Below are 21165 nucleotides of genomic sequence, written 5' to 3'. Positions count from 1 at the left end.
ATCTTCTAATTTGGGTCTGTAAAAAAAATTTTTTTTTTTTTTTCCCCCAGACAATGGTACTTTTAAATCACTTCTGCTGTCGTGGTGATTCACAGTCTTAAGAGCATATGGCAAATGTGTAACTTTCAAAATCAGACATCCACTTTGCTGACCTTGCCCCTGGACACACATTATAAACTTTCTTCTGAGTCAACAGCACATCCTTCCTTCACAGCAATTCAGGAAGTCATGCAGTTGTTATAAAGCTGATTCAGCTGAATACAGGTGATCTTCACATGCCAGCAAGGTTTCAGTCTGTCTTCACTACACAAAACCTGTAGCTTACCTTATCAGAACAGATTACAGATTTCTTTCCAGAGTGTGCCTGCACATGCTTCCTTCCTCAGCACTGCAAGATGCAACGAAACAGTTGCATCTGAGCATACTGCATTTCAGAAACAGGACACAATAATGCAGTTGTGGAGTTAGTCATGTACAATACCATCTCTGAAGCTTCTAAACCACGTGCTCAAACATGCAGTTTTATTGCCTGTCCCCAGTTACCAGTTTGAATGAATCCTCCCTCCCCAAAACACAACACATAGGAATGAACACCCCAAGAGCTGCAAAATTATGCTGCTTGTGATGGTCCAGTGCTTCTCTCTACAGGATGCTCAAGTTTTATCTGGAACAATTCTGAATCATTTACAAATCCCATAATCACAGAAAATTGCATCCACAAAATATTTTCGACAGCTAAAACATGCAGCCACCAAGTGACCCCAAACTTTTAAGTTACCCCCAAGCTTCCCACTGCACATTTAAGTTGTCAGGTTGGCCGCCTTTACCTGTACTTTTGCATACGTTTATGTCTTGCAAAGCACAGGTAGAGCATTTGGGCCAGCAAAAGCATCCAGATTATCAAGCATCATAATGGCAAGAATTACATACTCATCTAATATAATATATTACTCTATACTCATCTTGGGTTCCCTGTTTTGTTTCTTAGCAGCCCTAAACATCTCCTACGGCTCGCTATCTGGCAGGACACTGGACTATATATGCCTTCAGCCTGCTCAAGTACAACATATGCTATAATTGGATTTATAGCTTCAGTAAAGACCAATTCCAATAGGAACTTTCCCATTCTGGCCCACAGCAACCTCATTACCACAAGTTATTTTTAAAAGAAGTAAACATGGGACCCACTCTGCATGAGAAGAATAAAAGCGGTAAAGTAACAATCACTACAATTTGAGGGTGTAAATTTTGTCCTGTAAGGGGACCAACAGGTCTTATATGGAGAAAAGGATGCCTAACACACAGCACAGGTTGCATAAATCCAGATACATACTCCTATCATGCAGCCTTTAACTGTGTATCATGCATAACCACTTACAAGAACTAATTATCATTTTCTCTGCACAAGCCCACTCACAGGAAATTTTGCAGGGTGCGTATCCCTTTGGTAACTAAAGATTTCGGTGAATGACATTGCAAGCAACTCCTCTTTCACACACCCTGCCAAAAAGGGGTTCAAAGCAAATGCAGCGACTGACTCCTTCGCACACTTACCTACTGTCAGGCTTGCAAGCATCTAACATTGCTTTTAGTAGCAGTGGAACAAATCTCATTTTTAATCATTAGAACTGACAAAAACTTTCTAAAGAGATTTTCTGTACTCTGTCTCTACCAAAATGGCTTGGTACCTACAGGCCCTAAGCGCTGACAGGTAGCCCCAACATCTGAACCAAACCAACAAGAGCTGGTACAAGATCCCCCTGCTTTGTTTGGGAAATGCCTGCCAAGACTCCCTGTGGATGGGACCTCTCAGAGTAAGAGGTTAGTGACATTTAAGTTGGAGCTAAATCTGAAAATAATAAAAGCATTGATGGATATCACCTTAATGCTTTCTGATCTCCAAAGGCCAGTTATTGGCTTTTCTCCTCACCTTCTTCTCTACATAATTCTGCACATCTTTGCATTACGTGGTGTACAGATGGCATCAGAAACGTTAAATGCATTAGTCATGTGCAGATAAGTGGAAAAATACTCCAAAATACCATAGTTTTCAAGAAGCCTATCCCTCCGGTACTACAGGTGTCTGCTGCCAGCCTGGCAAACAAAAGCAAAAAGGATATTTTGCTAGTGAAAGAGAAACACTTCTGGCCATGTCTTAACAGGTTCATCATTAAGAACAAGCAGGCAATTAATAGTATTAATCTTAGAACAAAAAGACAGTACTAGGTGTATTCAACTTCCTACCACAAGCTGCTTTTTCCTTCTGAACATTTCCCCGCTGGACTAGGTTCTCAGCAAGCCCAGAAAGAACTACCCAAAGCAGTGGCTTAGGGGAAAACAGAAAGGAAAAGGAAAAAAAAGAAGAAAAAGGAAAAAGCAATGCCACCTCCATTACAAAACACCAACCACTAAGGTATTTAAGGTCTCCTAAGGAAGTTCCATGAAAACAAAGCACAGATGCATCAGCTCAGAGGAAAAACAGCAAGCAGCAGAGGCAGAGCTGCTCTAGCCAACAACCCCAGTGCTGTTCAGATGAGACCGCAAGGGACAGCAGTTCCTTACTCCAGCACATAGCTTATACCTACCCCCACTTTACTGCTGTTCTTGAAGCATCAAAATTAATATGCTTATTCTTCCATTTCACCTTCAAAAGATCTTTAGGTGTCCATCTATTAAAACGCATCAGGGTTGCATTACATGCCTAAAACATTTAACTGCAACAGCTTTCTTACAAACCTAAGAAATCCTAGCGGTTGGGTGTGTTACTCAAAGGTAGCCTGCTTTTTTGGTAGTTTGGTAAGGCAAAATTTGAATTGGGGTAAAAATCTGTTATTGGACTAGGAAAAAGTTAACAACTAGTTCACAACACGCTGTGTCAGCAAGGAAAGCCACATTTACACCAGCCACTGTTTTGACTGCAAAACCCACCATAGATCCAGCTTTCCTTTCTGTGAAACATTCACACTAAAGACAGAAACACACAACATACTCCCAGGGGAAGCCATCACATAGGCAAGAGGGCAACCACCCACTAGCCGGAAGGAGAAACAGCTTCACTTTTTGGCATGGATAAACTAACACCTAATTTGACTCACTTCAGTTATCCTCCAGCTGACATCTTGCTTGCACTACCTTAACTCGCTCCCAGTAAAAGACTGTGCCTACATCATCTCCTAGCCCATGCTGACGAGATGTTTATAGCTGGTGAAGAAGTTCAAAGCAGTAGATTGTTCTTTTAATACCTCCTACTGCTGACAGGGGGGCAGGGGGAGCAACAGGCAGCAAAGGGGTCCTCTCCAAAAAAATCAGCACACAGCCCTAGGCATAACAAGTCCTAGAGCATGCCAAGAGCAGAACAGTGAACTCCACAGGGAGGATGAAGGATGCAGAGAGAGTTTTAATTTTATGCTTCCCGACATTTTTATTTAGAGCAGCATGCGACAGTGTGAGAAAAGGGGCTACACGGCTCTGACTTTCTTGGAGGCCAAGATAAAAAAGCTGTTTCTTCAGCACCAAAATTTTAAGTGCTTATTCATTCCTGCTTGTCATCTGTAAGCAAACTACTCCTCCATTCATTACAGACTGGCAGAATGCAAAGGCGTAGCACAGAAGCCTTCACTTTTACTATTACAAATGATGCTATTTTTGCCTTTAAGCCTCCGGTATCACAAATCACATATCCTTCACACACATCACCCCCAGCTCCCTCCACTCAGCTATTGTGTCTTCCAGAGCTGTAGGTGTTTTCTTCCCGTAGCTTTACCTGCTGAGAGCAATAGGGAGCGAGTTGTGACATCTGGCTGCTCTGCTACAGTGCAGCAGCGTTGCAAAGAGTTGCATGTGTAAGGCTGAGTACAACTGCTTATTTATAGGACAGTCCAATTAATAAAGGGCTGCACATGGCCAGCAAACCACGGCTGACAACACAGCTGTCGCAACGACTGTCCAATTTGTGCTTAACCCTCCGAGCTTTCAACATTAACATCACCTTTCAACACAGAAGAACAAACTGCCATGGCCGTTCACCATCAGACAATGCCAGACATCCCAAGCCTCGGCACACATCGCATTTTCTGCCCTCTCATCTGTTTCCACCAGCGGTAAGTTTTCACTTCTGCTCAGATGCCAGACAAAACATCTTTAAGCTGCCAGCATGCTTCTCTGCTGGCACAGCCAAGGGCACTCTGCAAAGGTCAGTGGTTTGAAGAATCTGCGCAACATATCAGAAAGCCCTACAAGCATGTGATGCTTGGAATGAGAGACTGATCCATAATTAGATGTTTCAGTGTCTGTTATCCTGGAAAGAGGTCCACAGCAGCATTTCACGAGTCCAAGACCGGGTGCGGGGGGGGAACCCGCACAGCCAAGTTTATTTTCTCAGCATCTAAAAAAGAGCTCGAGCTGAAACTAAAATGTGGAGACCAGTGACAGTGCATGCAGCCCAGCGCTAACAGAGGCAGGACTGCCTGCTTTAGTCATGTTTAACAGCCTTACAGCTCAAATACCTCTGACTGCATCTAACACATGAATCAGGTTACGTGGAAGCTCCAAGTCAGAAATTTTCTAATTAAAGGAATCAGTAGGTAATCAGTGAAAGTGTCCAGCATGCTCCACTAGTTTCAGTTTGGGAGGAAGAGGGAGGAGAAAGACCCCAGTCTGGATTCCCCTCCCTGCATCTTCCCTGTGCACAAAGGTATCCTCTGCACAACTTGGTCAGCAAAATTACTCACTTGGAAGTGGCAGAGTGGTAAATAAAGGGGATCTAAGCTGATAAATCACTTAAAATTTGCCAATTCAAAGAATATATTAACAAACCAGGAAGTTAAGAACTTCCAAATGCAACAAAACAGTCAAGCTCGCAGACATGATGAAAATGCAGTCTTGCAGGAGAACAGTTAAAAAAAACATATTAAGAGTGTGAATACTGAGCATTCTGCCTCTTTCAAAATAAGAGCTGGTTGCAACAGTTTCTAAACACTACTTACTACTTCTTAGTGCAAAACAATTCCAGTTTAAGATATTGGGGGAAAAAAGCCACCACAGTTCAAAAGAAATAGTATCACACTTGTTTCTTGCAAGAGAAAAAAGGAGTTTCTAGCACAACAAAAGTAATCTTTCAACACAACTACATCTCATACTTTTGCTTGCTAAAGCCACAAACATGTATGTGTCTAAACCAACTACAAGCATAATTATTTCAATATAAAAACAAGCTTCTTCTGCAGAGCCCTGTAGGCTTCAGGAGCTCAAAAAGCAAAACGAAACACCACAACCACACTCCTTTACGCCAGCCCTGCTCTCAGCTCACCTTCCCCAGGAGGGAGGGCTCATGCCATGGCGCTGCGGGCCAGCAGAGTCAGGCCCCCGCAACTAAAGAAATCCAGCTCTCGCAACTGGCAGTTCCTGAACGACTGTTTTCTAGCCAGCCTCTCATGAAGAAAGCAGCTTCAACAGTAAAATACAAACCAAAATAAGCAGGAAAGAAGGAATTTTAGAGCCCGTATGAAGCTATTTTAAAATTCCTTCCAGAAAGAAGGAAACTGATACGGTTTTAGGCTACAAGGGCCTCTTGCTCCTGCTAAAAGCCCCAATCAATGCGTGGTCTGCTGTGGTCTGCCCTCCTTACAGCTCGATATTGATGAGGAGCGGCTGAGGGTCTGACAGGTATTGCAGCCTTAACAGCACAACAGTAAGGCAAATAAGGACTGGCTTTCAATGAAAGCATCTACTCAGCAGCAGTGTCATCTACCCTTACTCGGAGACCAACACACCCAGAGCAAATGCATTACTAACTCGTTGGCTAAGCAAAGGCTGCACTGTGCGTGTCCACTTTTAACTTGCTCAGCCAGTGTAAGTCTTATGAAGGCTGGTGTTTCTCTAGACAGTGTCTAGCTGGCCAAACCCCCAAATTTATAAAAATGTTGCTAGATGCATCCTGCCACACTCTGTGCATGCTGTGATGGGCACTACCAGCATGCTGGATGCTCCAGGAATGAGCACCGGTTAAGTTGATACTGCAGCAGCCATTAGACAGGGCAGCAACTTCTCAGATGTCATTTCTTGGGACTTCAGGCACAAAGGAAGTCAGAGACAATGTGTAATGGCCAGTGCTAGGCAGCTTTCATCCCTGCTCAAACAGCTGCCCAGAAAGCTCCCAGAACCAACCCCCACCTCCATGGACAGAAACAACCATGCCACATCCCAGCCTGATTAACATGGGTATTTAATCTCCAGCTCTTCAGCAACCAGTTCCAGGGGAAAAGGAAAAGCAAAGCACACCTTGATTTAACACACAGCTTTTCTCAGCAATCAGGAAGTCTGTCTTTAGCCCAAAATCACTTACCATCTATACCACACCATGCTGATACCCATTTATTTAAAGGTATGTCAGACAGCTGAAACAGGGAAATGAGTGTGTCTGTGTGATGAGCAGACGACAACACCGTGATCCAACATCAGGCTGCAGAAGAGCACAGCCCGAGCCAAACACAGTCCTAAGGAATAAACTTTTGCTAGTTCAGACAGGAGGAGCCTGGACAGACAGACAAGTGGCAATGCAGCAGTATCATGCATGCTAGCGAACAGGAGCTGATCTGTACCCACTGCAGAGTTGGTATCTGAACCAAAAGATGACCCCATAGTCGACTTCAACAAAAAATCCTTCCCAAACTCAAGCTTTAGTAACCAAGGCAGAGTTAGGATAGACATATACACACACACACATATATATATATACACACACACACACATATGAATACACATAACCCTACACCCCTGAGCCAACTCAAAACAGCCTTATTGCTGTCTAACAGCATCATACACTCCTGAGCAGTCACTTTCTGCCAAGTTCCTCCAATTCAGGCTAGGCACAGACTCTCACTTACAGCAACAGCACAAAAGCATAAACACCACCATCTGACTTTACAATTAAAAGAAGGAAAAACACACACAGTCTGCACACCAACACAGGTATGGGCAAGCAGCTGCCAAAAAGCCATGGTGACATAACCACCGCTGCCTTTTCCTGCAACCATCAACATCTTGTGGCTTCTCTGGCACCAGCAGGCACATCTCAGTTGTAGGAATAAACAAACTACACAGTGAAATATTTTTAAAGAAATATTTTTAAGTTAAGAAACTATTTTCTCAAGCCTTAAACTCTAAGGGGAGAAAGGGAAGGGGAGGGAATATTCTCTGCACATATTATGCATTAAACTTGACCAAAACACGTAAATCTCTTTATGAATATTAGTTTACAACTAAAGAGAGGAGGAGGAAGGAAAACGGAAGACATCGATGCTGTAGCCCCAACACTTGGCACAAAATGAAGAAACCTGTACTAGAAAATACAGAGCTTGTCAAATCCCTACTTCGGGCTGAGAACAAGCCACACTTTCCTCTCTGGCAACGAAAGCCAACTTTAAGTGGACAGTTTTCTCATCAAATGGACAGTTATTTATATCTCTGAAAGTATTTAAAAATACAAATCACATGAAGGCCTGCCCCTTCAGGCTTCCTCCTGCCTGCAGTAGGCTGACACCGGCATTAGGATCAACAGATCGTTTGTTTTTCAAAGGACAGAAAGAATATTTGCAGAAGTTTATTATGAAACAAACTGTTTGTTTGATAGCAGCTACAGCTGTTTTTCAAAATTGGCAAAAATAACTTCAAAAGCTTTCATCCAGGAGTGGGATGTCTAGGAATTTTCCCCTGCCCCTCCACCAGCAGTTTTTGTTTGTATTTAGATACAGATTAAGAGAATAAAAAAAGAAAATACATCTAAACTTCAGAAATATTCCTAACATTTCTCTGCCATTTGGTCCATCAAGTCTGCTCAACTACTCAGTTTACAGGTAGGGGAGCTGCAGTGTACAGCGCTGCTGGTACTGCAGTGTACACGCTGGTACAGTGATGCGAGTGGGCGGAGGAAGATGCTTCCAGAAAGACCAAACAGTCTGCTTCATCAGGGTATTCTCCAAGGAGAAACCGCTGGAGTCTCAGGGAACCAGCAGGTTTCACCCCAACCTCTGATTCACACTGACAAGCAGCTGCACATGTATCATTTCAGCCTCTTCAGTAGCTCCTTCAAGGTTCTCAGCAAGAACTGAAACACAGAAAAAAGACCAAGTCTGAAGTGTCAGACTGCAGCTACTCTGTGATGGGATGGGGGGGAAGTCTTTAAATCCAAGTCCATCACTTACATGCATTTCTTTAGTGTGCCTTAATCAGCAGGTCAACATTTCATAGTATTCAGTCATTTCAAACACCTCACATTTTCACTTGGCTCCTTTCCTACTTTACTGAGAGTTGGGAGGAACACTGTCAATAAACTGATATTTTTTGCAGTGGCTTTAGTGAGCTACTCCAGCAAAGAGGCAGCTCTATTAGCCACTGCCATACACTGACACCAAGCTGCAGGCATCCACAGCACCCCATAAGCCAAGTGGCACAACTTGTCTTATTCTGCCACTGCCATAGCTTGTCACAATGCGCACAGCAACACATGGATTACATTCAGTACATCCTGGTTACCACCAATAGTAAAGTTCTTGCGGAGCAGGATTTTACTTCACACAGAGAAAGAGAAAGAAAAAAAAAACCACAAAAAGACAAAAAAAACCATCTTGCACTGCTTTTTGCAATTGAAAAGCAACTTGGAGTATTTGCTTTACTGTTCAGTTGTACTTTTTTTTTTTTCCTTTTTAAATAAGACCAGGCTTGCAAATGGATCTCTTAACCAAGACAAGCACACAGATAACAGTGACCGGCATACCTGAAATGTGCTGTCATCCTTGCAATTAAATCCAAGTTTTCTTCCTCCTACCTAATAGAGATACTACATTTCCCAAAAATTAAGCTCTACCCTATCTTTAACATCTGCTAAGTTATTTACCAGGTTTCCTACCTTCCATTTCTTGAAGCATTCAGCACTTGGTTTGCACAACAGTTGTTCAAGCAAATGGCTTTGTAGAAAGTTTCTTTTATCCGATTGCTAGAACACCTAAACATCAAGTAACTGTTGCCCGATTACTTTGGGCAATTATCCCCAAAACATCCCAATCTTTTATACAATGCTATCCATATTCTCCCTGACAAAAGCAAACACCAGTTCTGCCTTGCAGAATTACCAGAAGAAAAAAAAAAAAAAAAAGCAGTCTGAGCAACCAGCTCAAAAGCAAGCCTTCCCAAGTGACCAAAGGTAAAGAAGTGAAACGAGGTCTCAGACTCACTCAGCAGCCTCCCCACAGACAGTAAGCATGAAGCAGGCACAGCCACGAACCATCGCAGACGCTCTTCTGAGCTCAGCTGCATCTCCAAAGTGACAACCCGCAGGTAGTCTTGGAGCATAGGATTGCAGCAGCCGAGCTGTGAAACAACTGATACATACCAGGATGGCAAGAGGTAAGCAGGTGTGAGGAGCACTGGAGTTCACTGAAGAAAATCAGCAAAGCCTTGAGTACCAGGGTCACGCAGGCTGGTGATCTTCGTTTCATAACTAGCACAAATGTAACCCAAGCAACTCGGGTATGATGAGAAAGGCATTTGACTTGCTCATAGCTATATAAACACACACATTTGTTCTAGCACCTAAAAACATGATGCTCTAAGACAGTTGTCAAACATCATCTTTTTATATAAAATACAATTCCAGAACCTAAAAAGTTAACAGGGGGGAAAAGGGGCCCAACTTGTAACCTGAAATGCAGCAGCACTGATATCCCACCAAGCACGCACATCCGGCAGCACTCTCTTGGACTTGACCACTTTGCAGCTGCAAAATTAGCAACCTCTGGCCTACTTTCAGGCATGTTAGAGTCCAACTGTATTTACGCTGACAGAGACAAGCAAAGGTTGTGACGATTTATTGACGCAAGAGCTATTTCATGCTCCATGCCAGAAATTAATCAGTGGAGGAGGAGGAATTCTCTTTCAGCACCCGATTAGAAAGCACTTTGGTGAACTGCTAAAAACAACAAGTTGAGGTCTTGCACAACAAACATGATCAAAAAAAAAAAATATTAAAAGACCAACTTTTACACAGCAGCTCCTTTAGAAAGACTTCAGAAATCACAAGATGCCAGTGGCTGAACAGAACTACTATGCATACCTTTCCTCATGAAAAAGAAAACATATTGAGAAGACTAATTCAGAGAGTTCCCAAACCTTTGTTAACATAAACTGATGCTACATTTGTTCTGATCACCCTGTCTTAAACACATTTGGGGGAGGCAGAGGTGACAATTAAGGTATAGTGACCCTGCAATTTGGCTCTACCTGCTGCAATTCTGGATAGAAAGAAGTAAATCAGAGGCAAAAGTCCCATGACCTATTTGAAATAGCTACTGCATGAAGCTACACTTTAAAAAAAAAAAAAAAAAAAAAAAAAAAACACCCAAGAATCTTTAAGGCAGACTGAATGAACAGCATCACCCCTACCTGCCAAGAAGCCATCACGATAAAGCTGTCAAGAGTTACAAGCCTGCAGAACAGGCCTTCCACCTGCTAGAAAGAAAAAAAAAAAAAAAAGAAAAAAAAAAGGAAAAAGAGAAAAAACCTAATGCCAATCAGATACTTGCTGCTGGTGGGGAACAGATGCCAAAGCCCTTCTTCTTAGTTTGTTAAGCTGTAAGGATCACATGCCTTCTCCTGGCAAAGGTTGTATGAAACCAGTGGTACCTCATTTAGAATAAAGCAAGTACTTGGAAGTTTCAAAAATTTTTCCTAAAGTGACAGATGTCAAAGATTCAACACTTGGATAGGCTACCGGAGCTTGGTGTATGGGCTCTGGTCTTTTTATTCTTCTGCGTTATTTTTTGACCAGAGAAGAGATGGGGTTTTGGCTTATGTCTTCCCACAAGAGCAGCTCAAGCATTTTATAGTGCAGCAGCACACTAGTGTGAAAAAAGTTTTAAACTAAAGATGTTTCTTTTTACAGCCAGCATAAAACAAAGGTCACAGTTATAGGAGAGGGGGAAGTCTGTTTAACTAGAAAGTGCAAGTTTTGAATGCTGACACTGAATTGCAAAAAATAGTTCTCAATGGATTATCTTAAAATCACCAGGCTTTAATGGTTTCCTGCCTGAAGAATTGTCAACTGATCAAAAATACTGAAACCAACTTTACGAAGTAGTAAAAAAAAAAAAAACCTACCCTCCAATCTCTCAACACATAAACTAACTGCGGGAGCATTACCTATCTCCCAGCTGCACCCAACTTGACTAACTGTATATCTAAAGTGACCGCACGTACAAATAACTGCATTGATCTTGGTCTATTGATTAGAAGGTGAAACCTGACAGCAAAGAGTCATTACACAGTAGTTCATGGACAGCAACATCTATTTAAAAAAAAGGCAAAATACACAATACAATGAGTACGCTGCCAAGAGAGGCAGCAAACCCCACACCCCCTCACCCCAAGGTTCATGCTCCTTGCTATTACATAAAGTCTGATGGGGTTACACGACTACAGCAGCCGCCTTTCAGGACAAAATGGTTACCTGAAGCCAAGGCTAACAGTTCAAAGCTCACAAACTAGACCTCACTCCTATTACAATTTTCCCTGTAAAGCTATTTATGTGGTTTGGCAACATAACAGCTACAAACAAAATGAGTACATAGATTCTTGAATAGTGAAAGGGTCAGGATTGATTTTTTTAAAAAATTATTTCTTTGAATTCATCTGTCATTTCTCCAACATCCTGATGCCAGCCCTACCACAGAGCGCAGCTGCAGCACAGTGAGAGTTTCCAGTAGTCCCCTCCCCTGCAAGCAACTCTACCTTGTCCATGGTTAGAAGTTTGTCCTGGAGGAGAAGGTGGCATTGGCAAAATACTGCTTGCTCATGTTCAAGTCCACAAGTATCAATACACAAAGTTTTTTTTCCAGTGCTGGGATTATTCAGCCCTTGGTACAACCAAAACAGTGCAAAACAGAACTGATGGAATGGTTTTGTACAACTTATCTCCATCAGTATCCCAGCACCCAGCTCCGGTGCTTACAGTGAAGAGCTCAGATGTCACCACTCCACTCCTCACTCAGTGGAAGGAAGCAGACCCTCAAAAACATTGATTTCAGCCACACAAGCTCTGAAGCAGAGGGAGACGACGCAACACTCCCCACGCAGCAATGTCCAACTGTGCAATTCCCTGCAAGTGCCAAAGCTTAGGCATCTTCCAAAAGCAACTGCGCAGATGACAGAAACAGAAAAAGGACCAATAAAGTAAAATTTACCACACCCAGCTCCTTAAAAAATCCAAGTCATACATGACTAGAGGTTGAGAGGGTATATTAATGGCTGTTGCCAGAATCTTACCTGTTCTCACCCTCTTTCCCAGCATCCACAGCTAGATGTAGTCAGGCTCCCAGACCTGGTGTCCCCAGGGCTGGCCTTGCACAGCCATCTTTGCAGAATGTACTCAGACTTCGCAATTCATGCCTTCAAAATAAATCTGCTGTTGCTACATCAAAGTTGAGCAGACCAGATACAGACACTGGGAAGATTAAGTCTAGTCTGTGGATTCTCCAACAGAGCCCGTGCTGCTGGGGTTCAAAGGAGGATTAACAATGCCCCACTGAAACCCACACACGTGCATGGGCTTCCGATAGCATTCAGAAGAATTGGTGCCACCAGTGGTACCTTCAAGCTGAGTTTCTCCAGAGGTGCTGGCTGACAGTCAAGCAGGGGAAGGCCTTCACAATCAGAAGGATGCCTTGTACCACCCCTGAGGAAGGTTAAATGACAACCAAAGAGAAGCAGCTTAGCAGTACTTCGTAAACAGACTTAGCTGCAGAACTTGTGAATATGGGTGTATTAACTAGCAAATATTCCCAATTACAGTCTTGATATATGGACTCTACCCTTGGGCTGACAGTGGCATGGGTGGGAAGTCAGTGAGCCGGTAACCCATGGAGCCAGGTGAAGGCAGAGCATGGCTATACTATAAGGTTCATGAGCTGTGACAGCAGCTTTCCAGGGTATTGCTGAATCTGGCCTAGTCCTAAAGGACTTTTACATACTACTTATATGTTCTTTAAGCACTAAAAAATTAAGCTTGAATCATGATTGAAATTCAAGACAAAACCCTAAATTGTTACAGTCAGCACACATTTCTTTTGCTTGAAAGAAGATATTGAGTAATCATGATCTAGTTCGGTTTTAAAGAGATCACAGGGAGACAGGAAGATCTCAAAAAAGCCCACATGAGTATTTTTCTGTATGTAATTCAGCTTTCAATAGGTGCAAAGTTTAATACTAGCTTCATCCTTTTGAAAGGCTAAAAATTTGCTTCAACATTTCAGCACATCAGTCTATCAAGCATCATCTAGCCAAACCGTGACAGTAGTTCCCAGGGGAACACCAAGAGCTGTTGAGTATTTCAAAGCAAACAAGGGCACTGCAGGTAAAGCATCCGATTTTCTCAGTAGCTGATAAAACAACAGTATTTTGGTTGCAGAAGCAAAATGTTTAAAAGATCTGCTGATATACTAATTTTAGTTTTCCTAAAGGAAGAATGAATTGTATGCCCCGTTTCTCAGTAGTTAGCACATCAAAGATGCTAACAGAGATTCACTTGCCTGCTTTCTTCTTGCAAGGAAGTCACTGGAGCCATGGCCCCTGCCCCAGCCAGCCTCTAGCTCTCAAATACCAATGGACAAGGGAAAGGAAAACAAGTACCACGATTCAAGAAATTAGGAAAAGAGAAAGAATAGGAATAGAAAAGATGACAGCAACACACTGCACAAATGGCCAGAGTCTCCATTCAGCCAGACTATCACAAGGGCTAAAAACCAAAGTGGATGCTGCAGTTCTACTCTGAAACACAGCTCCAGAAAGGGTTAAACTCTGTTCATTCTACCTCAGTAATTGTGCAACACTACCAGATAATTAGCTAGATCAATTATTTGAGATCTAACCCCACTGAGCATCTTTGAAGTTCTTAAGCACAGATTCATGAAAACTAAAAAACAGCCATATAAAGCTACCCTAAAATCCATGCAGTGTTGTATTTCATAGGTATTACCTGTAAGATCTTTCTCATTTATTTATAATAATGTATTTCTGCCATCACAGTTTGGCCAGGAAAAGCATTCCACACTTTACCAGGACTTTTGTCCACTCCACTTGGTACCTCAAACCTTGCAGGTGTCAGTGCACTTCAAAGGCCCTTCTTGCTTAACAGCCCAAATAGAAAAGAACAAAGCGTGCAGGGAAATTCATGGCATATTGCAACCTATGGAGGGAAAGGGACTTGTCAAGCCTTTACTGAAGGACAGGAGAATTAACACATCCACAATTTTTCCTTCTCCAGTCAGGCATCTGGTACTCCATGTTCAGTCACTCCTGGCTATTTTCCGACTGTAAAGTCAGTTTCTAAAGATGTTAAGGGATGAAAAAAAAAAAAGTACTAAAAACTACACTAAAAGAAAAAACATTCATTACAATTGTTTCTCCACTCTTCTCCCCAAACCAACAATATGAAAACTTGTTTAAAAAAAAACCCAAAAACTCCAAAAGCTTTTTGACCAAGAGCTCTCAAAAATAAGGCAGTATTTTTTCGTTTGCAATGATGGTAAGCAGTACCTGACAATGCATAGGTAGCCAGACGGCCAAATTCCTAGACTTAAAGGATGAAAAACGCTGTGTATGGCTGACATCCATCTGAGAGTAAGTGGATTTTCTACCCCTGCTCTTGAACCACTTTCAGAATCAGTGGGATGACTGAAACGTTCCTTCAACATCAGCTCTGTCCTAATTGATCTGACCACATCAAAGGCACACAAACAAGCCTCATCAGTGTGAGAGCCTGCCATGAAGACGACAAGCTGAATAATTTAAAATAAACACTGAAAATATACTCCTTGTTACAGACCAGTAACAAATTTAATTTGGGGAAGTATACATAAGATACAGGTCAAACTGAAGTTGACAAAAAGTGAACAACAAAAACGTAGTAACAGTATAGAAAAAGGATTCTCTCCTTTCCAAATAGAGATGCAAGGTCCCAAGAACTATCTCCAACATTATCATCTGACTTTAAAAGTACAACCTTTTTTATATCCTTTTCCTACCCTGTACCTCATTCAAAATAATTCAGAGTTCTCTGCCTCTCATCATAAGTACCTGCTTCTCATCTTTGCACTGCAGGATACATCACAGGCTAAAAAACTTACTTTAGAAACAAGCTTTTAAAAGAATTCCAAAGTGCAAAAACTGCATTTGAAGAAAAAGTAGAAATGAGAGGAATGTACTTAGCAGGGACACTGACCTAGAAGGAACTTCAACTTGAACCCCAAGTTGAAGCACAAAACAATTCTTCTCTTTTGAGGGTACAATAAAAACCTTGTACAGAAAGTCTCAACTATTTGATGCTCCAGAAAGTGAAAACTTCACAGGTTTCATGGTAGCAACCTTAAAACTTTCAAGGTCCTCAAAATGATACTGTTCTTCTTAGAGGAAATCCAGGACAGGCTCAGCTTACACATATATAATAATCAGAATGCAGGCAGAGTAGGTATCCCGTCATAGGTTAAAGAAAGAAAAGTAAACAGAGACATGGCCAGTTCCCATCCGCAAGGGATTTCAGCTTTTCTAACCAAAGCTTACTGCCAGATCTTGTTGCTCAGTGTACTTCTCAACCAACCTCAAAGTCCCCCCCAAACCTGCGGGACCAGACTGCTCAGGGCAACAGCTTCAAGGCACAGCAGTAGCTCTTGCTACTGAGTTCCTACTCCACACACTCAGCGGTTACACTACTGTTGTAAAGGACAGGCAGCAGCATCCCTTCAAGGGAGTTCCTGTTACCTCTGCTGTGCTTGCCAGAGTTGAACTTTTCTGCAAAACTTCAGCTTCCCATGAAGCACACACAGCAGTTTGGGAAGAGGACCAGTCTGGCAAAATCTTTGTATTTCCATGTAGAGAAAAGACAGCATCAGAGACAATAAGGTCCTACCAGTACTCACTACTAGTAGTGTTTTACTTGTAGACAGGAGCCTGAATGCCCAGTCTAGAATAATCCAGACATAAGGAACTGGAGCACCAGACAGGTAGGGGGAAGCAGGGATACACAGTATCCAGATGTTCTTCCAGACAACAGCCACCAAGTATCAGTTGTGCCCCAGCCCTGCTAAAGGAGGACTGGAATTTACTCCTCTAGTCCTTATGTTTATGGGAAGAATGCTCTTACCCCCAGATAACTTACAGAAACAGAATCATTACTGCCAGAAAGTAGGTCAGTGTCATTTAAAGCCAGTTTGAAACGCATCTCCACAGAAACTTCTTAATCTTTAAAAAGAGAACACATAAAATATTAATTGGATGGTGCAAAATGTTTGAGAGACTAACAGGGAAAGCTCTTATGTGTACTGCATGAAAGAGCTTTCCATGCCTCATTGAGCCATGGAGTATGAAAGGAGAGTGGCTTCTCGCACTCAGCAGATAAAACACCATACAAAAGTACTTATCAATCTAGCAAATCACAGCACATGACTTGCTAACTCATTTTCCCAGTGTTGTGTGATCATGAAGCTTTCTGCCTTCTCTGATATCTCCTCTCAGTCTTAATGATCCTGCTGCAGATTTTTCCATATCAGATAGGCAGCTCATTCTTAAACTTCAATATTCCTAATTATCAAACATTCAGCATTTCAAAATGTAAATAAAATTTGCATCTCCGCAAGAGTAGCTCTGAAGAAAGAATATAGCATTTGCATTCAGACTGGCTAATTCCTGTAAGATAACATTTCATAAACAAAATGCTTCATTGAACATGGAGATTTTCAGCCTTTACAAAGGAAAGTGAACTTTAAACAAATACAAATCAGTTGAGTGATTAACTTTAAGTGTTTTGTTTTTTTAAACTAATCTTTATGTATAACTAGTATCAGCAGAACAATCTTTACTGATTAAAGAACCAAATGATAGTGAAACTCAAGCTACTAAAAATTAAGGGGGTAGGTAGAAGGGGACTGCAAGAAATCATTTAAGGTCAGTAAGAGAGGGGAAAAAAAAAAAAAAAAAAAAAACACCAGAAAACAAAAAAAACACAACCCCACAAATACTCACAGCCCAGCCAGCCTGGGTAAGATGAGCAGCATCAGCACCACAGGTTACGTAAGGTAAGTTTAAATTGTGGGCAATGTAACAGGTTAAGAAGTGAAACTAAACATGCTTTCCCCTGCCCCCCCCAAGCTTTGTCATAATCCTAAATGTTATCTTAATTAGCCTAATTTTCTTAATTATACTTTGCAGCAACTTGATCTTTTATAGCACAATTTCAGCATTTTTTTCAGCTTTGTTCCAGCACTGGAAGAAGCGGCGACTCCTCTGCCAAAAGCCAAAGGGCACACAATGCCTCTGAGCTTTGTCTTGACTAGGTCTATGTAGGCTCCTGCTCCCATCACTGCAGGGGAAAGCCTATCCTCCCGCCACCCCACCTTCCAATTTCAGCCCCTTTACACGACCATTTCATCCTGCCCAGCAGTTCCACCCAAAGCGATTCCCATTCCTGCCCAGGAATCCACAAAACCTATCGACACCTGCCAGGAGCCAGTCGTTCCTCCAGAGCAGTGGGCACCACACAATGATGGGCACACAGCGCTTGCAGCAAGAGGGACACCAGCAGCCCACCTGCTTCTCTTGCTCCTCATGCACACAGCACACCCACATGTGTTTTTGTGGCTAGTTAAGTTCATAAGAGCTGCTGGTCTTAACCCAAAGCTCAAGTAGGAGGCTGTGGAGAGAGCCTTTGGCCCAGAAAACAACGGTCCAAGGTCTTTACTTTATGTCTAGGGCTCAGGACAGATTGATTTACCCACCGGAAGTCCCTGAGGATTAACTTGTCCCACCTGCATATTTTTACTTCTCCAAAAGTTATTTCTTATTCTCTGAGAAAGTTTACTCCAAAATATAACAAAAGAAGTGGCAGTGATGGGGGAAGAATGGAGGGGGAGGGAAGTCATACTTTTTTTAGACAACTTAGTCTTCTCCATATTTTTCACCTTGTTCAGTGAGAAGCCTTCAGTACCCAACGTTTCTCACAAGAGAGCTTTGCAGAGTAGAAGAAAAAAAAAAAAAAAAAAAACTAAACCACTTTCATTCACCTACGCTGCAACAATTTTATGGCACTGTTCCCAAAACATCCCATTAGTGATAGGTTTGGAGAAGATTAGAGAAGAAAGCTTGTATCCACTGAAGCAAGGTTTAATAGGCTCTTGAGTTAAGCCAGAGCCTTCCCTTAAACAATGCACATCATTAGTAATAATTACCTGTAGCTGTATAATCAAAATAGCTATCATAACTGACATGAGAAGTCCAGATGTTGTCTTTGGAAAGGTTTGGAAAATATTTTTACCATTTATTATAAAACTGACTCTAAAACAGAAACAAGCAAAAAGAATACTACAATCTAAGCCAGAGGTAAAAAGCCACCATGATACACTGTAGAATTTCAACCCCATGCTTGGAAATACCACCAAAATAAGAACCCAACACCTAGGAAGGGCACAGGGAGAATTTCTCAACGACATTTGATGAGAAGACAGACTTTGTGGAAGTTGATACCATTTAAAAATATTTTCATACAAAGCCTACCTGCAGAACACCATTCTGTAAAAAAATAGCACAAGACCATTTCCTCCACCTTTTCAGTTTTATGAAAGTTTTTCACCCTTTAAATGATCAGCAGTGAACAAGTTGACAATGGGCCTTGAGCTTCTATCTCCTGTCCTTCATTGCAAGAGTTAATAGGAAGTTTAAGCTGTATTTCTAAATAATAAAACTGCAATAGTTTCTTTAAATTTGAAAGGGCTAACTACCAGAGTAGAAAAAAAACTTTCCCCTATTAGTAGTCTTATTTTCTACCAAACACTCATACAGTAGTCACAAGTTTAATTCTTATTGAGCCATCCCATACCTCACTCTAAGGTCTTACGTGACAAGGGCCAAGAAGGTTTAAGAACAGCAGCACAGGAAAACACACATATGTCCAAAGCCAGCCAGCTGAGCTGCCACTTCCCTCGGTTTTCATTAGACCAGCCTTCTCAACAAGGACCACTCTAGACACGGTAGTTAGAAAAGGTAGGCTCAAACCGATTTTTAGCATTACAGAAACACTTCTTACACGAGGAGCTCCTTGTTTTCTTTCATTAGCCCTTCCTACATGACTCCCTGCTATATCATCAGCAGAGAACTTGAGTAAAAGTAGCAGAACCAGTAAAAAGAGGAAAGACAAAGAAAAGGGTTAGCAGGTGAATTAAAGGAAAACAAGACAAAGCAGCAGCAGGCTTCCAATACTCCTGCATCAACAGAACAGCCCAACTAAGGAGGACATCCCCTCTTCCCAAATATCTGGAGAGCTGCTCCTTAAGAAGTAAAGCAATATCAAGTTAGGTTTGTTGGTTGGTTTTTAAATATAGGTATGCATTTAACCTATCCCACCATAATGAGAAAAAAGCAGACAGTCGTTAGCTCCTCAGTCTCACTCACATTTGAGACAGTAAAGTATTCAAATAACAACTATCCACTTCTTTGAAGAACAGATCTCTTGAAAAAAACACCGTTGCAAGAAATGTGTCACAGGTGAATACCTGTGTGCACTCTACTCACACAAATATACTTAGTTTTCCAACTCCCCATAATACCAGAAGCAAGTTTCAAAATCTAAGAGGCTGCTACATTATGGAAGTAGAAGCCAGCTTTTTTTATTCTTGATAACACTGATAATTTTAGAGACTTATAAACTCATCAGTTCCTACACGAGGGTCAGATTTTCAGCGCTGCTGCTTGTAAACTCCAGCATCCCTATTTACTGCAGTGTTTCTTGCTCCCAGCCTCAGAAATACAAATGGGCTGCTAGAGTTAATTCTGAAGCAAATATAAAATTCTTCGTCCCACAAATATACAGTTCCTTAAATCTTAGGAGCTGTTTGTTGGCTTTTAATACTTCAGTCTTATTTGACTGTTAGCCCAAAACTGATTAAACTGAAGTCATAAAAGTAATCTCTCAAAGGCGTAGTTAAATAAGTACTTTCACATGCCTTGTCGTTGTTGCATTACTTGCTTCCCAGCAGTCATTTTCTCTACCACAAACTTAAACAGTCAAAGCAGGCATATCAGAGCACAACTAAAATTCCTCTTCCAAAGCACAAGCTCACAAAGCTCTGCCTAACACAAAGTTAACCTGAAACTCACCAAATACAAATGTATGAGATCACTTTAAGCTAGAAAGCAAGTAACTGAGTATCTACAGATCCTCTTGACAGACAGAAATACACAATTTTGTAGTGATGAGTCAGATGTCTTAAATTACAAGGTGCATTCGGGATAATCCCCCAGGCAACATTGAGATGGATCAATTGACTCTTTTTCCAGCAAAACTATTCTTTCCTACTAAAAAATACTTTAAAAGTCAAAGAGTTTTCTGAAATATCAATACAGACACACCAGCAGAACCATGACCATTCCTTAGAGGCACACTACATACCGTTAAGACTTATCAGCATAGATTTAACAAATTAAACATCTGGTTAACATCTCACAAAATACCTACAACTTTCAGTGATATGTAATACAACAGTTAGAAAGCTAAAATGGCAAGATTTCCTTGGAACTCTGGTAACAGCAACACAATTTTCCATCTTCACGCAAAGTCTCAGTTTTAAACAAAGTAATAGTACAGGGAGAGGGACTGGACTATCATTTCAACACAATAAAAAGTCTGTTCATGCAGCAAACACATGGTGTTTTGCTGTCGTTATTACATTTGAAGTGGTTTTGCCCTTACCTGGATGGCTTTGGGAGCTCATTGCTAGCAACGTCTAGTCCTTTGGAGAAGGAATTTGAGACGGATCAGTTTCCACGCAAGTAACAGCAGCTCTAATGAGCTCCAGTGCTTCACCAATACATAGAAATTGGAAGTGGGGATTAAATCATGGCCACCTTATAAAATCCAGGGCACAGTGACATGCTGAGTTGTATAGGGAGTAATCCAATAGGGTGGCAGAATATCTTCTAATGGCTTTCAAAATGGGAACCTGCAAATAGAGAAAAAGATGTCTATATCAGAGAATTAAGATTTACAACCATTTAAATTACACATTATGTAACATTTATCCCCAGAAAAAAAGATTAAACTAGGATACTATTTTAAGCATTAAAGGTTGCAGA

At 41.6% G+C, this 21165-nt stretch overlaps 1 protein-coding gene across 2 annotated transcripts in view; it reads right to left on the bottom strand.

Annotated features, from left to right (window-relative positions):
• Positions 1 to 21165, bottom strand: part of HDAC4 (histone deacetylase 4) — a 265600-nt gene that overhangs the window by 216713 nt on the left and 27722 nt on the right. For both annotated transcript variants that reach the window (XM_030017328.2, XM_030017329.2), the window contains exon 2: positions 20783 to 21032. In XM_030017328.2, coding sequence (XP_029873188.1) covers positions 20783 to 20804 — 22 coding nt within the window. In that variant the 5' untranslated portion in view covers positions 20805 to 21032. The remainder of the gene's footprint in view (positions 1 to 20782; positions 21033 to 21165) is intronic.

Source organism: Aquila chrysaetos, chromosome 6 (assembly GCF_900496995.4).
Source record: "Aquila chrysaetos chrysaetos chromosome 6, bAquChr1.4, whole genome shotgun sequence".
In the NCBI taxonomy this organism is placed as follows: domain Eukaryota; kingdom Metazoa; phylum Chordata; class Aves; order Accipitriformes; family Accipitridae; genus Aquila; species Aquila chrysaetos.
This window is presented reverse-complemented; position numbering and strand designations above follow the sequence as displayed.